The sequence below is a fragment of the Sus scrofa genome, chromosome 9, assembly GCF_054392235.1.
Source record: "Sus scrofa isolate SSC_HxYL_T2T_F1_AM1 chromosome 9, Sscrofa_HxYL_maternal_Yorkshire_Landrace_v2.0, whole genome shotgun sequence".
NCBI classification, from domain to species: domain Eukaryota; kingdom Metazoa; phylum Chordata; class Mammalia; order Artiodactyla; family Suidae; genus Sus; species Sus scrofa.
Window position 1 is genome coordinate 125,116,188 of NC_139391.1, and position 14,375 is coordinate 125,130,562.

Here is a 14,375-nt window from a genome sequence, read left to right on the forward strand (position 1 = left end):
GAAAAACGGATCGTGTCGCTGGACTCGGCCAACACCAGACTGATGAGCGCGCTGACCCAAGTGAAGGAGCGGTACAGCATGCAGGTCCGAAATGGCATCTCCCCCACCAACCCCACCAAGCTTTCCATCACGGAGAATGGTGAATTCAAAAACAGCAGCTGCTGACGGGCGTTGCGACTAGACAGACTGTGGGAGGAGACGGAAGGCAATGTCCCCACTCTCCTGGCCCCAGCCCTCCCCCCACCCCACCCGGTTTACAGAATGTCACTACTGCAGAACAGCGGGGTGGCGAGAAAAGAAAGGAACCTTGTCTTTCAGGGCATAAGGCTAAGACTCCTGAGCTCGACGCGTCCCCCCACGTCTCTGTGTACATAGGGAACTCAGTTCTGGGCCATGTACAGAAAAGACCACTGTAATATACCCGACGGAAGTTCATAATGTAGATGACCTTTCTAATTATCGCTATTTTTATTATTGTTGTCCTCTTGGTGAAAGCACTGCAGTTGTTAGAGGAGGCAGAGTAGGAACCAGCGTGAGTGAGGCAGGAGCCCGGCAGTTCGGAAGGCAGAGAGCCCCCGTGTCTGTCTGGCGGAGCAGCCCGGCCGCGTCAGGAGGCTGTCAGAATGACTTCAGGGATCCACCTGGCAGTTTAAAACCCCACCCTGCTTCCCTGTCCTTTGGGAAAGCAGGCAAGTCCCGAGATCCACACCAAACAGTTTATCCCATTGATATGCCAAGACCGGTTCCGGATGGACGGCTAATCTGATCTGGGGAGACACGGTTCCAGAGGACACATCAAAACTGGACGTGAGGAGTGATGTCTCTTGAACTCCTGTTGATGTTCATTTCCTTCTGTCTGTAGCAGATGGGAATTTTCCATTTTAGATAGGGGGCTTTTTTTTCTCCCCAGTTGTAATAAAGGGTGTTCTTTTTCCTCTTTAGAGTTTACAAAACGATAACTCCGTGTGTGTCTATATAGCATCTGCATCTCCACACAGCCGCTGCCTCCCCGCAGTGGGAGCAGCCGTCACCTACAGGGTCCACTCTCCCCGGAGAGGCTCTGCACATACGCTGCCCACAAGCCATCTGAAATAAACACCCTTTCTTCTGTACAGAAAAGGGCTAAAACCGTACCATACCCTAGCAGGAATCCCTGACTATTTCCTAGTAAATCTTTATTTTGTTTGGGATAAAAACTGTATCCAGTGTAGAGCAGATCTCTGGGCAGGGTAATTGTATCTCAGTCTTTACCTTTTAAATTGCTTCTTCCTCTCATCCCCTGAGTACAATTTGGGAAAGCAAGCCAAATCTGAAGCATTGCTCTCTTAAAAGTCAGGATTGTGCTTCTTAAAAAATAAGCTACTAAACGTGAGAGGACGGCACATTCCAGTTGCTATTCCCATGCCCTTGGTAGGTTTGGCAACAAGAACCCAGTTTCACACAAGTTGTCACCCTTGGCTTTATTGAAGGACGGAAACAGTCGTGGAAGCTAATTTGCTTCCTTTTTTCCAGAGGGGTGAAATGACAACTTGAACGCAACCCTGATTATCAGAAGTAAGGAATGTTATAAGTTAAACCGACATTTTATATACAAGTATATATATACACATATAGTCACACATATGTACATATAACTGCACAAATAGGAAAAGTTCCTGCCTTCTCTGCTGTCAGATATAATGTTGAAGGGGGTTGGAATCTCTTTAAGCAAGATCTAAGCACTTGTTTATATTGAGAAAGCAATAGTGTGTCTCCAATAAGTTAATGATGTTTATTTTAAATTATAAACTTTAAGGAAATTTTTTTTAAAAGGAAAAGGGAAGGGGGGGGTTAAAAAAAAAAAAGACCTGAGGAAGCCATATCCATGGAGTGTTTCCACATAACAGAATATTTATAAGGGACAAGAGAGCATTTATCCTGTCCCCTTTGGGGCGAAGCCCTGACAGACACCGAGCCTCCCTTTCCACCGCACCCCAGACTTGCCCTCTGACCTCTTAGCACTGCTCTCAGGTGGCTCGTTCTGTTGGACCTTGCATCTCAGCAACCTCCACACGGCCACCAGCCCACAACCTCTTAAATCCTTTCTCTTCCGTGACCCTCCCATTTCTGCTGCTCAGCAGTGGAAAACAGGAGCTGCCCCATGTGCTTATCTGATCCACAGACTTCATGCCCACATGTTTTGGCGCTTGTGTGTTTTCTTGACCCTCACTCATTATTTTACCAATGATTAGCTCTGCCCTCCAAGCTGAGGGCCCACCGTAGCCAAAATCATTTATTTTACTGGGAAAAAAAATCATTACCATTACCCTTTGTTGGGGGAGAGGGTGTGTTGTTTAAACAAAGGTCTGTTCTTATTTGTGGCCATTCTCAGTTATAGCCATATTTAATTCACCCTCTGTAAAAGCCTTCAGAAAACCTGGTGAAAGACTAGTCAGTTCCAATGGCTCTAAGTATGTAACGTGGGAGACGTCCTGCACTGAGGTTTGGAAGCTCTCAGGTGGTGGTTATGGATGACAGTGGGCTGACATGTTGGAGGTTGGGGGAGACAAAACAAATCAAATATGTTTTTGATGGATGCAGTATATCTTGCCAGCATTGTGGGAGCTCCTGCAAAGGCGGCCTCCTTTGGAAGATCAGATGCCCAAAATGTTTGGAGAGATTATACAGTCCTGTATGATCAGGTTATCTTGTTTGAAGAGAAAGGGTAAACAGATAATAAAGTTAGAAATAAGCTAGAAGTTCAGTAGAGTTGCCAGATATTAAATTTTAGATTATCCTTTGAGCCTATTCCTATTGGAATATTTTTATGAATATTTCTTTAGAGAATGCTGCAATCTATAGAACTTTTCCAGAAAGATTTTTTTTCTTTTTCTTTTTTTTTTTTTTTTTTTTTTGGCAGGGAAGAGGGCAGCACAGCTGATAATTTTTCTGGCGGTATTGCTTAATTGGCTTTTCTTCAGCCCAAATTAAGTACATGCCTCTGTTTGGCTAGGAGGAGGTGCATGGTTGAAGAGAAGCAGGTGGATTAAGAAAGTCACATCTTGTAGTCCTTCTAGCACCCAACATGTCATCTCATGGTAGGGTGCGGCCTAGATGAAGGCTGGATGGAATTTGAAATTCAGGTGACACGCTTGCTTGCAAAGTGCTTGTCTAGCTGACAACCAGACTTGGCATCAACAAGGACAATATTGGTAGGATGTAGGAAAAGAGCTTGATGTTTCTCTTCTATTATCTCTGGAGCAATAAGCTTTCTGAGCCGAAGCAGCAAAAAGGAGTTACATTTCCATCAGGTCATCCATCATATTCCCTTAGTCTCCGCACTACAAGCCATGACAGAGTGGAGATTATAACTAGGTGACGTGACAAAGACTATCACCAAGGTAGTGCTAGGGTCCAGGGCAGGTGGTAAAGGGGAGCGTGGTAGAATGAGGTCATCATGCTGCTAGAACTTGTTGCCGTTTTCACTCAGGATTGAGTTGGTCAGAATTAGCTTTCTCTGGTCGGCTTCTCCCTTTGCTTGGGATGGTGTTGGACAGCTAAAGAAGTAGGATTTCCAGCCTATGACTGCTGTTATGCCCGTGATGTTAAAAGTAAAGCTTCTTGGGCATTTCCTGGTGGCTCAGCGCATTGAGGATCTGGCGTTGTCACTGCTGTGGCTCTGGTTACTGCTGCGGCAGGGGTTTGACCCCTGAGCAAGACCCTTTCCGTCAAGTGAGCTCGATTACATTTGCTCTGCCTTCCATCTAGGTTTAGTTCTAGTTGTCTCCAGTTTGCAGTTTCTGAGAAGGCTGGTTATGGGACAGAACTTGGGGGAGGAGCCCTCTTTGGATTATTAAGGCTCAAGGGACTCAGACTAGAGTTGACACCAGATCAGACTTGTGACTGGAGCCCACGCCCACACCTTCCCTGTGTTTTCAGCTACACCTTCTGCAGATTGTGGAAAACCAAAAGGGATTTCCTCTCCATTCCTTTTCCCTTTTTCAAATCTAGTAGTAAAATCTCCTGCTTGCTTCAACAGTAAATAGTTGCCTTCCCGCCCCCTACCTGAGGGCCAAGAATGTGGGACACTTTGGTTTTTAGCAGTATGTCAATTAAAAGGACCTATCTTGCTGGTTTTAAAAAGCGAGATATGTTGGGGTGTTGAATTTTTAAATAGAATCTCTTTTCGTGTTCGAATGATTGTAATTAGTTCTAGAAGCATTCTCTTGTCATGACCCAGTTATAAATGCTCTTGAGTTTAGGAAGGACAAAAGTGATAAAATTTGCATGAGGAAAAATAAATATCTTATGCAGAGGGAAAGAACCTGAGGAAGAGACATGATCCAGCAGGGGCCTAATGCCCAGCAGCCTTCTCCATAGCCCAAAGGTTCAAGGAGACAGGAGGATTTCTATCCTTTGCCTGCTCTCAAAATGCACAGCTAGATGAAAAAGTCTCTGTAGACAACGTGTGTGCACCCCCACAGAACACGTGATTCCCAGGCTTCCTTTTTCTGAAAGTCAGTCCATCTTATAGAGCAGCGAGTCCCAGACTTCCTCAAGTTTTTTAGATTTTTATGCTCTCATTTGTTAGATTTTATGACAGTGGTTCTTTCCTCGTTAAAATGTACCATATGTGTTATGTGTATATATAAGTTAAAGTGACTTGAAATCGATTTGGTTTGACATTGTCTCAAGAATCCTAGATAGCATTATGGATACTCTGGGGAGTCATAGGAAGTTGAGTATCACTGATCTGAGAGTAGGATCCAGAAAGAAGTAGCTTTCATTCCTGATCAGTTACTCCTGGAGTGTTGGAGTAACCAACCCATAGGGGGTTGGCAGTGAGTCACCCAAAGAAAGCCAAATGGTCACTTCTGCCCATATTTCAGCATGTATTTTAATTTCCAGCTCAGTTCTTATGTTTTTCAATGCCCTCGTTCTTCCCTAGGAAATGTTTTAGTTTGAGACTTAAAACCGGATTTATCTGTAGAGAGATTTCCACCGAACTGTGTATTAGGAGCCTCGATCGTCTGTGTGGGGGTACAAATATTTAAGAATAAGTACCGTATTTATGTCACTCCTTAGCCCCCAAGGGAAAATGTTCGGTTCCCAGTTCCCCAGAAGGTTAAGTACTAATTGACTCAGTGACCACTCTCCTGCAGAAAATTTAAAATAAATAGTAAAGTTTAAATTTTGATTGGTGCTTAGACATCTCCTAGTCACATTAAAATTAACTCAAGCAGACAGCAGAGCATTAACCTGAATCTCGCCTGTGAGGAACCTACCTTCTAAATTTGATTTTGTTTTTCATCTCCAGGGCCTTAATAAGAGTGTGTTAATACACAGGACTATTTTACAATGATAGCTCTAAATAATTTATTTTTTATTTCAAGACAGAGAAAAATACACGTTAGAAAAACAAAACCCAAGATTTTATTTTATTTTTAAAGCCATATTTTTGTGCTAGTAGCACTTAGATCGTTCCATATGTGAGCTCCGTATCTGCATTTCATTACCTGGGTTTGTTCTAAGAGAAGATTTATTTTTGTTCTGTGAATAATTTTTGACGGTTCTTGTACATGTACAGATATAGATACGTTTGAGGTCTTTTATTGATATTCCTACAAAGAATACAAATAAACTTTAACTTTAAACATTTTCAGACTAAAGTTGCTACTGTATTTGACATATTACTCTCTTACTTCTGGCCTGTTTTCTGGGTGCTTAGGAGACGCTTGGAGAAAAACGAGAAGCAGAATGTGTGCAGGAACATTATCCTGAAGGTATATTTTAACATTCAGAACAACGTGCTGTCTTAGAACTTCCCAACTTAGAGGTTAAAAGTATGCAGATGTAGGACAGGGAGCTAGCGCTAACATGTATTGTAATAACACTTTTAGAGAGCTCCTCGTTCTGCAGAATTTGAAATCTCTTTTCTAGCTCGTGACTGGGAAGAAAGTGCCCTCCTTTTTATTGGGAAGTCCGGCCCCACTTAGCTTCCCACACCCGCGCCGTCCTCTCTTAATTCCCCAATAGATTAATGGAGTTGTTTGGTTGGGATATTTTGTTCCTGTTTGCTAGTCATTCTCAAGGTTATTGTTCCCACATACCTCCACCTTCTGCTTACCTATTTCATGCTAAAAAACCCCAAGGTGCAGGTCCCCCAGAGGTAGTAGTTTTTTTACACACTCAATAGAGGTCTGAAATTCCACCAGTTAGCTTCTTCACCTATCAGTTCTTCCTACTTCTGTTTTACTAGGAATTTAACAACTAAAATTCACTCAGAATCCAGAGAAAAGCGTATGACGAGACGCCAGGTTAGCAGACGTGAGCTATTTTTTGTTTTCTTCGAAGCCGACCCACTTCAATCTGAATTTCTCCTGACCCAGTGTAAGCTTTAAGGCCTCTTGGATCTGAAACATCAAAAAGAGAGAAAGCTTTGCTGATGCTCTCTTGCAACCTTCCTGTCTCTGAGCCTTAAACTGCCTCCCCCCAATACCCTTTATTTCACGTAGCCTCCCTCCAGCCCCCTGCCTTTTACTGTCAGCACCTCCACCAATAGAAAGCACACAGCTCACGTTTGTAAGGCCACCGCCGCCACCACTTCTAGGGAAAAGAGACTGACACAGATGACTTAGGGATTCTCAAGCCTGACTGTTCATCAGAATCATCTGCCCTTTTAGGCCACCACTGAACAATAAAATAGAATCTAAAGATTGGCCCAGGCGTTTTGTTTTTTTTTTTTTCTTTTGAAACTTCCCCAGGGGATTCTAACTTCAGCCAGAGTTGTTAACCACTGGTCCCTATCTTGCTCTGAGCACTGTTCGTGTGTGTCTTTATGTTTTCTCTCTCCCCATCCATGGAACTGGGATGCGCTGGCTCTGGGTGGGGGGGTTTGTTTGCCTTCTATTTGGAATTTTAAATAGTCTAAAACTGATAATATATATTCTCCCTTCCCACACACACCTAGTCCCCACCAAGTCCATCCTTTACATCTAGGAGGTGGAAATTCTCTCCATTAATATAGGATATATATATATTATATATATATACCCCAACAGAGGTAACAGGAAGATGGAATTCCTCACTTGACCCCAATTTTTTCATTACGGTTTTAATTTAAATTAAAAGTAGGCGTTCCCAACATGGCTCAGTGGAAATGAACCCAACTAGTATCCATGAGGATGTGGGTTTGATCCCTGGCCTCACGCAGTGAGTTAAAGATCTGGCTTTGCTGTGGCTGTGGTGTAGGCCGGTGACTGCTCCTCCAGTTCAACCCCTAGCCTGGGAACTTCCATCTGCCGCACCTGAGGCCCTTTAAAAATAAATAAAATGAAAGTAAATGATTTCTGATTTGGTACCCCCTTCCCTGACCCCCAAGAAAGATTCTCAACTCTCATAGTCTTAAGACTCAGCACTGCAATCTTATTACTTGAACTTTTACTAAAAAATTTATCAGATGCCAGATTGCATCATTTGCACTGGAAAGCCCTCCAGTTCCATCCCTAGCACCTAGCAGGTGCGTGCACGCACACACACCCTTTCTTTCTAGAATTTCCAGCTTGCGAGATTTTAGAAAGAACTGCTTGGGCCTTCTTTCTTTGGTCTACGGGTAGATTGTAATAAGCTACCTGATTAATGCCAGTTTGTTAACTTGTCTGTAAAATTATAATTTTAGCGAGATGGTTTATGAGGAACTCTCTAGCTCCAACATTTTATGATTATTATCTGATATCACTGGAAAATGTGCCTTTAAGTCATACCCAAAATCAGCTTGAGGCTATTTGCACAGTATTTAGGAACACTTCTTCCCCTTCACAATCTCCCATCTCTCAGTACTTTAAAAGAACAAAAAAGAGGGGGAGGGGAGCCTGGAACAAATGTATATTCAGAACAATAATTTGATAATAATAATAATAATAGCTAATGTTGGAGTTCCCGTCGTGGCGCAGTGGTTAACGAATCCGACTAGGAACCATGAGGTTTCGGGTTTGGTCCCTGGCCTTGCTCAGTGGGTTAACGATCCGGCGTTGCCGTGAGCTGTGGTGTAGGTCGCAGACGTGGCTCGGATCCCGCATTGCTGTGGCTCTGGCGTAGGCCGGTGGCTACAGCTCCGATTCAACCCCTAGGCTGGGAATCTCCATATGCCTCGGGAGCAGCCCAAGAAGTAGCAACAACAACTACAACAACAACAAAAAAAGACAAAAGACAAAAAAAAAAAAAAAAAAAAAAAAGCTAATGTTTATTGAGCACTTACTTTGTGCCAGACAATTTGCTAAGCACTTTTTATGGAATATTTCATCTAATCATAATACCAACCCTATGAGTTAGGTACTTGTGTTGCTAATTCATGAGGAAACTGAGGCTCAGAAAGATCAAGTGCCTTGGTTCAAGGTCATACAACTAATGAGCGCAACGCCAGGACCCAAACTTAGATCCTTCTCACTAAGCTATATTGATTTTTTTTTTTTAAGAACTCAGGAAAAATGTTGGGAAGAGTTAAGAAAAAAATGGAGCATGTGAACCACCCTGTCACCATAAGCCAGAAGGATGGCAATGGGAACAGACAGGCAAATTTTCCATGGCTTTTTCTCCTCCATATATTGGCTTTGATAGTATTGCTTTGCATTATCAAATCATCTGACAGATCAAACTTAGAAGTGGGCAGAAATCTCACCTCATTCAAAAACTGGTCTTTCATGTCTTCTGGGTCCATCAGAACAGGGATAATGAAATCTGCTTTCAGGATTCCAAAGAGTTGTGCTGAAAAAAGAAAGTGCTACCTGGTTGGGGGAAGTTATCCCATTGCCATGTAAGAATGTCAAGTTCTTAGCAATCAGGTGTGCCCACTGAACACCACAGATGCTCCGTGGTGATTTAAGATTTCAAAAAAGAGGAGTTCCCGTCATGGCACAGCAGAAACGAATCCGACTGAGAACCATGAGGTTGCGGGTTTGATCCCTGGCCTCGCTCAGTGGGTTAAGGATCCAGCGTTGCCGTGGGCTGTGGTGTGGGTCACAGACGCAGCTCGGATCTAGCGTGGCTGTGGCTGTGGCATGACTGGCAGCAACAGCTCCAATTGGACCTGGGAACCTCCATGTGCCACGGGTGCAGCCCTAAAAAAAAGGACAAAGGACAAAAAAAATTTTTTTTCAAAAAGAAAGAAGAAAGAAATTGCTGGACAGAAAAATGCTCAGCCACAGCCAGCTAGTGGGTGAAAGGAAAGAGTCTCACGCGTGAAATAACAGCTGGCTCTCCTCCCAAATCCTGGCCACCCTCAGGCAGTTATTTTCTTTCCTGTCTCTTCTGTATTTTCCTTCTCCCTTTTAGTAAATCTAACGAGTAGATGTCCCACACCATGCTGGAAATAGTCACCTCTCCCTGGACCCATATTTGTAAAGGCCAGCTCTATCCCAGAAAACTCTTAAGTTCTCTAGCCTATCAACAAACTCAGCCTTTGGCCATGAGTGCAGTAATCACAGGAACTGCAGCCTCAGAACAGGACAACTTTGGAGTTCCCTGGTGGCCTAACAGTTAAGGATCTAGTGTTGTCACTGCTGTGGCTCAGATCACTGCTGTGGTGCAGGTTCGATCCATGACCCCGGAGGTTTTGTATACTGCGGACGCAGCCAAAAAAGAAAAAGAAAAAGAAAGAAGAAAGAGGCACAGTCTTTAGGGCATTAGCCTGCTGTGGCCTCCTTTGCCTGGCAAAGCAATAAAAGCTATTATTTCTTTCAAAAAAAAGAAGAAGAAGAAAGAATAGGATGACGTTGTATTTGCATAGCATTTATAAAGTCCCTAGGCATAATTATCTCATTGGGTGCTTGAAACAACTCTATGATGTAGGCGAAGTAGTTTTTACTGTATCCTTTTGGCAGATGAGAAGGAGGAGATGCTCGAGTGAGGAAATTTGCTCCCTGAGCTTTCACAATAGTCAGGGAGCTAACTCTAGCGTCCTCCTCCTGTTCCTAGTTCTTACCCTTGTTCCCTTCCCAACATTTCATGCCCTTTCATAAAAAGATCTCAAGTGCCCTGTGTTAAGGACAGGCTGTCCAGATAGAACTGCTTGGTTGGTAAGAGTGGGAACTTGGTAGCCAGAAGCAGTTACCTGGTTTGGGTGCTGGAGTTTCTTCTTTAGAATCTGGTTGATGAGATGAGCTCAAATGTTGGGCCTGAGTGGCAGTAGCTGTATCTCTCGTATAGGTGCCACTCTTTTCACTGGTCACAGCTACAGGAGGGGAAGATAAAGGAGTTATTGCAAAGACAGCCAGAGAAAGGCGGTCCGAGATGAGTACCTGGCCCTGACCATCTTGCAGAAACTATCCAGTGTGGGAAACTCAGCCCTGCCAATCCTTGGCTTACCCCACAGGCTCGTGTTCCCAGCCCATACGGCGACACCCCACCATCTCTCACAAAGTGTCCCTGAGATCAGGACTTGTGGGGTTCAGGCAATATTCTATCTCCTCAGTACCGAATGTTTTCTTTCTGTGGTTCCTACCCCAAGAGGTTAGTGCCTTTATGTTGTGTGCCAGCTGCACAGCACCCTTGCCATGGTACCCAGGGACCCCCAGCATCTCCATCAGGGGCTAGCACCCCCAACTCAGCTTCCCCCAGCAACCCCCTCACTCCCTGTGTGGTTGCCCATCCACCGAGGCTCTCCAGCCAGAGACCCCACAACCTCCAGCTGCCCCCTTACTCCCCTCACTTGCTGTCATGTTCAGTCACCAAAGTCCTGTCAGTGCCTTGCAGATGTCTTTTTTCTTTTTTCGGATATGGAATATTTGAACCACAGTGTTTTGTGATATGTTATTGTAAAATATTTAAGCAAAATATCCCCTCCCCAGACCCGGGGACAGCCACTACTTAGAGTTTGCTATAGGATATCCTTCACACACTTGAATTTTTTCATTTGAATGCATCAAGATCTACCTTATTCTCTTTAATGGCTGCATAGTATTTCATTGAATGTACTATAACTTATTTAATCAGTCTGCTTTCAATGGACTTTAAATCGCCTCCGATTTTTCACTGTAATAAACAATGCTGCAACCAACAACCTGTGTGTGGAGATACGCGCACGTGTGTGTGTGTGTGTGTGTGTGTGTGTACTTTGTACTATTTCCTTAACAAATTTGCAAGGGTAGAATTTCTGTACGAAAGAGCATCCCCATTTCAGAACTGACATACGCCGCTGAAATGGGAGCGCCAGTTTACAGTGCTAGCCCGTGTCTGATTCGCTTTCCTTCTTATCCAGCATTATCACCCCAAATCTTTGCCAAACCGGTAAGTAAAAAAAAAATGTTTAAATGCCTCTTGCTTTGAATTTGCATTTCTGTGTTTCAGCCAACAAAGGCGAGCATTTGATGTGTATTTCTATTCCTTCCCTTGATGTCCCCTGCCAACAATGTAAAACTCCGTTGCCTCAAGTCCCGCCACCTTCCGCTGCTCCAGATGTGGCCTCGGTTCCACTCCCCCAGCCATGCAAGTCTCTCCCCCTCACATACACTTCCTGTGTGTCCTCCCCAGCTGCCCTCTCCCCCCCCACCCCCAAGGCACTGTAAATTTCTCTAGGGACCTGAATAAGATGGTAAAGTCCAGAAGCAGAAGGGCTGGGGGAACACTCATATTCTCATCCCCGGAACATAACCATTGTTAACATTTTCCCAGATTTCCTTCCAGCCTTTTTCTAACGGTAGGTTGATGTTTCACCTGTTGCATATACAATGTTGAATCATCTTTTTTCCTGTAGCATCCTGGTATAGGTGTTGCATGTCATTATCACCACCTTGATTCTATTAACTACAGAGCGGAGCGTTTTGCTCACTTGCTAAAAACCTCAGATGGCTCCACTGACGGCAGGATCCAGGTCTTCAGAATTTGGCCTCAGTCCACCTCTTTCCCCCATCCCTTCCCAAATATGTGACCTACTCTGCAGTCACCTCGGATGTCTTATCTTTCCCAGACCACACACTTCACATCTACCCGTCTTTGCCCCTGCTGTTCCCTCTGCCAGAAAGAACCTTCTAGCCTTTACTGCCTGATGAAATCCTCCGTTACCTTTTGTCCAATGACCATCACCTTTCCAGGCCGAATAAATGAGGCATTTCCCTGCCAAGGCTCTTGGTTCACCCTTCTGGGGCCACACTTATCAAACCGTCCTGGTTGTCTCTATTAGCCCCTATTAGACTACACTCTTTTCATAACAGGAAACAGGTCCTGCTCATCTTGGTGTCCACGGCCAATGTTCCAAACAGTTACTCAGGAAATGACTGTTGAATTTAATCATCTTCCAATGTGCCAAACACTACGCTAGGCCTGGGAAAGACAAAGAGGCATCAAACAGCCTCTGCCCTGTGAGATTCCACAATCTTAATAATTCATAATTGTGATCATTCATAATTAATAAAATGAGAAGGAGGCCAACCCTGCCTATTAAATGGGAACAGAGATGGGAGGCTGAATGAAGTACTAAATTGTCACTACTGAATTGAGATAAGAATAGTTAACTACCATTCATGGAGTGTCTGCCAGATGCCAGGCATTGAAAGATACCTAACACTGGTATTTTTCTTCACTTTAAAGATGAGAAAAATGAAGTTCGGAGAGGTTAGGAAATTAGCCTAAGACCACACAGTAGGTAGAAGACCCGACCTTTCAACCCTTGCCTGTCCACTCCTCTAGCCAAAAGAGGCTTTCTCCCCCTAGACTGCCCCACCCTAAGTTATTATCCAGGGAGGATGAGGCGGTGGACTGGCTCTGGGGGGACAGGATCCCCCGTGACGTGATCTCCCGTGCACCGGGGGCAGGTGGGTCGGGTAGAGGTGCCCAGAGCACAGCCACCTGCCCGCCCCCCTCCTCCCGCTCTCAACCTCCCTGACTGGTGGCCGGGGCATAGCAAGTAGGGCATGGTCTCCCCAAAGGAAGAGCTGGACGCCCCGGGGCAGAGTCCCCAACCCTCAGCGACGCGGGCAAGCGGGCACCTGTTTCAGGCCCCAGCCGGCTCCCGGGGGTCTCCAGATGTGCGGCCTGGCTCGGAGCTGCCCACTCGGAGTGCGTGACTGCTCTTTGGGGTCCAGCGGAGCTCCCCGAGCCGGAAGGCTCCAAGGTGTTTTCTTCGGACCCCGGAGGCTCGGCGCTGCGGGACTGGCTGGACGTGGCGGACCCAGGCGGCGTCGCCACCCCTCGGTGAGCTGAGGCCCAGAGGGTGGAGCTGAGCGAGGCCTCCAACGGCGTCCCAGGCCCGCCCTGGGTAACGGGGTCCTCCGGGGGCGCGGGGCTCGGAGCAGGGCTCGAAATGAAGGTCAGAGGGCTCCCGATCACTTCCTGGAGGACAGGGGGTCTCCCCGGGGGCGCTGACCCTGCAGGAGTCAGCAAGGAGGCAGGGGGCGCAGGGCGGATGGATGCGCTCTGGGTGGCGACCGGCGGGGTCCAGGGCCCTCGGTCGGGGGCCGGGGAGTACTCGAGCATCGCGTGGGCAGGAGGGCTTGGTGCCGCTGACCCTTGAGGCTGGGGCGCCGCGAAGCCCGCGAAGACGGAAGCGCGGGGGCCGGGAGTGGCCGAGCAGAGCTCAGGCGGCTCGGGACTAAGTCGCTGCGCGAGCCGCCCCTCCGTAGCCGTGGTGCCGGCGGAGCCGGCGCTCGTCCCTACGGCAAAGAGAAGACTTGGCCGGGGAGGGACCGCAACGCGCAGAACTCCCGGGCCCTGCAGCCCCTTGCCCCGCACACGCAGCTCAGGGAGGGCCTCCTGAACCCCGGTACGGCCTGGGTGGCCAGCAGGCCAGGTGAGACCTTGATGGGAAGCAGAAGACAGGCTTCTCCACCGAAATGGTGGCCTCCTTAGCAGCTCACAGCCCCCCACACCCCTACAGGAGCCGGCCCCAACCCACCTGCAACTCCTACCTGCAACCCCACCCGTCTCCACGCCCCTTGGCAGGCTGACTCCACCTTATCGTTGGAAATCACCTCCTCCAGGAAACCCTCTGACAATTACAAGAACTGGGACAATCCCCTTTTTAGTGGCCCCATCATGCCTGTCAGGACCCCTCTTCCCAGCTGGCTGTCAGCGCCTTCAGAACAGGCCCCACCTTCTCCTTGAGTGCCTGGAGTTAATGAAGCTCTGTGCGAATGTGAGCAAGTCCCCTAACTTCTCTGCGTCCTCCAAAAAGGCAGGAATACCTTTGTCTGATGTAGGAATCAGTAAAGAAGCCAGGAGAACTGTCCCTTCGCCCTTAATTGTCCTAATTAACTGCAGAGCTCTTGGGAAGCACAATGAGGTAAGAGCTGTGAAGATGCTTCAGGAATTTAAAAATGCTCAAGCAACACTTACCCCTGTCATTCCCAGCCATGTCCCTATAGTCCCAGCAACTTATCTCATCCTCTCTCCTCCCAGAAAAGTCC

The 14,375-nt window shown here is 46.5% G+C and overlaps 2 protein-coding genes across 29 annotated transcripts in view; one reads left to right on the plus strand and one right to left on the minus strand.

The window, feature by feature from the left end:
- Positions 1-5,637, plus strand: part of RASAL2 (RAS protein activator like 2) — a 388,065-nt gene extending 382,428 nt beyond the window's left edge. For all 24 annotated transcript variants that reach the window (XM_021063713.2, XM_084977749.1, XM_084977751.1 and 21 more), the window contains one exon: positions 1-5,637. In XM_021063713.2, the coding sequence (XP_020919372.2) occupies positions 1-143 (143 nt within the window). In that variant the 3' untranslated portion in view covers positions 144-5,637.
- CLEC20A (C-type lectin domain containing 20A) overlaps positions 5,390-14,375 on the minus strand; it is a 23,335-nt gene continuing 14,349 nt past the window's right edge. For 3 of the 5 annotated variants that reach the window (XM_084977764.1, XM_084977766.1, XM_084977767.1), the window contains 3 exons: positions 12,960-13,622; positions 10,088-10,207; positions 8,328-8,742 (listed from right to left, as the gene is read on the minus strand). In XM_084977764.1, coding sequence (XP_084833890.1) covers positions 8,411-8,742; positions 10,088-10,207; positions 12,960-13,622 — 1,115 coding nt within the window. In that variant the 3' untranslated portion in view covers positions 8,328-8,410. Of the gene's footprint in view, positions 6,393-8,327; positions 8,743-10,087; positions 10,208-12,959; positions 13,623-14,375 lie in introns of those variants that run through there. The other 2 variants (XR_014816319.1, XM_084977765.1) reach the window with 1 other exon arrangement.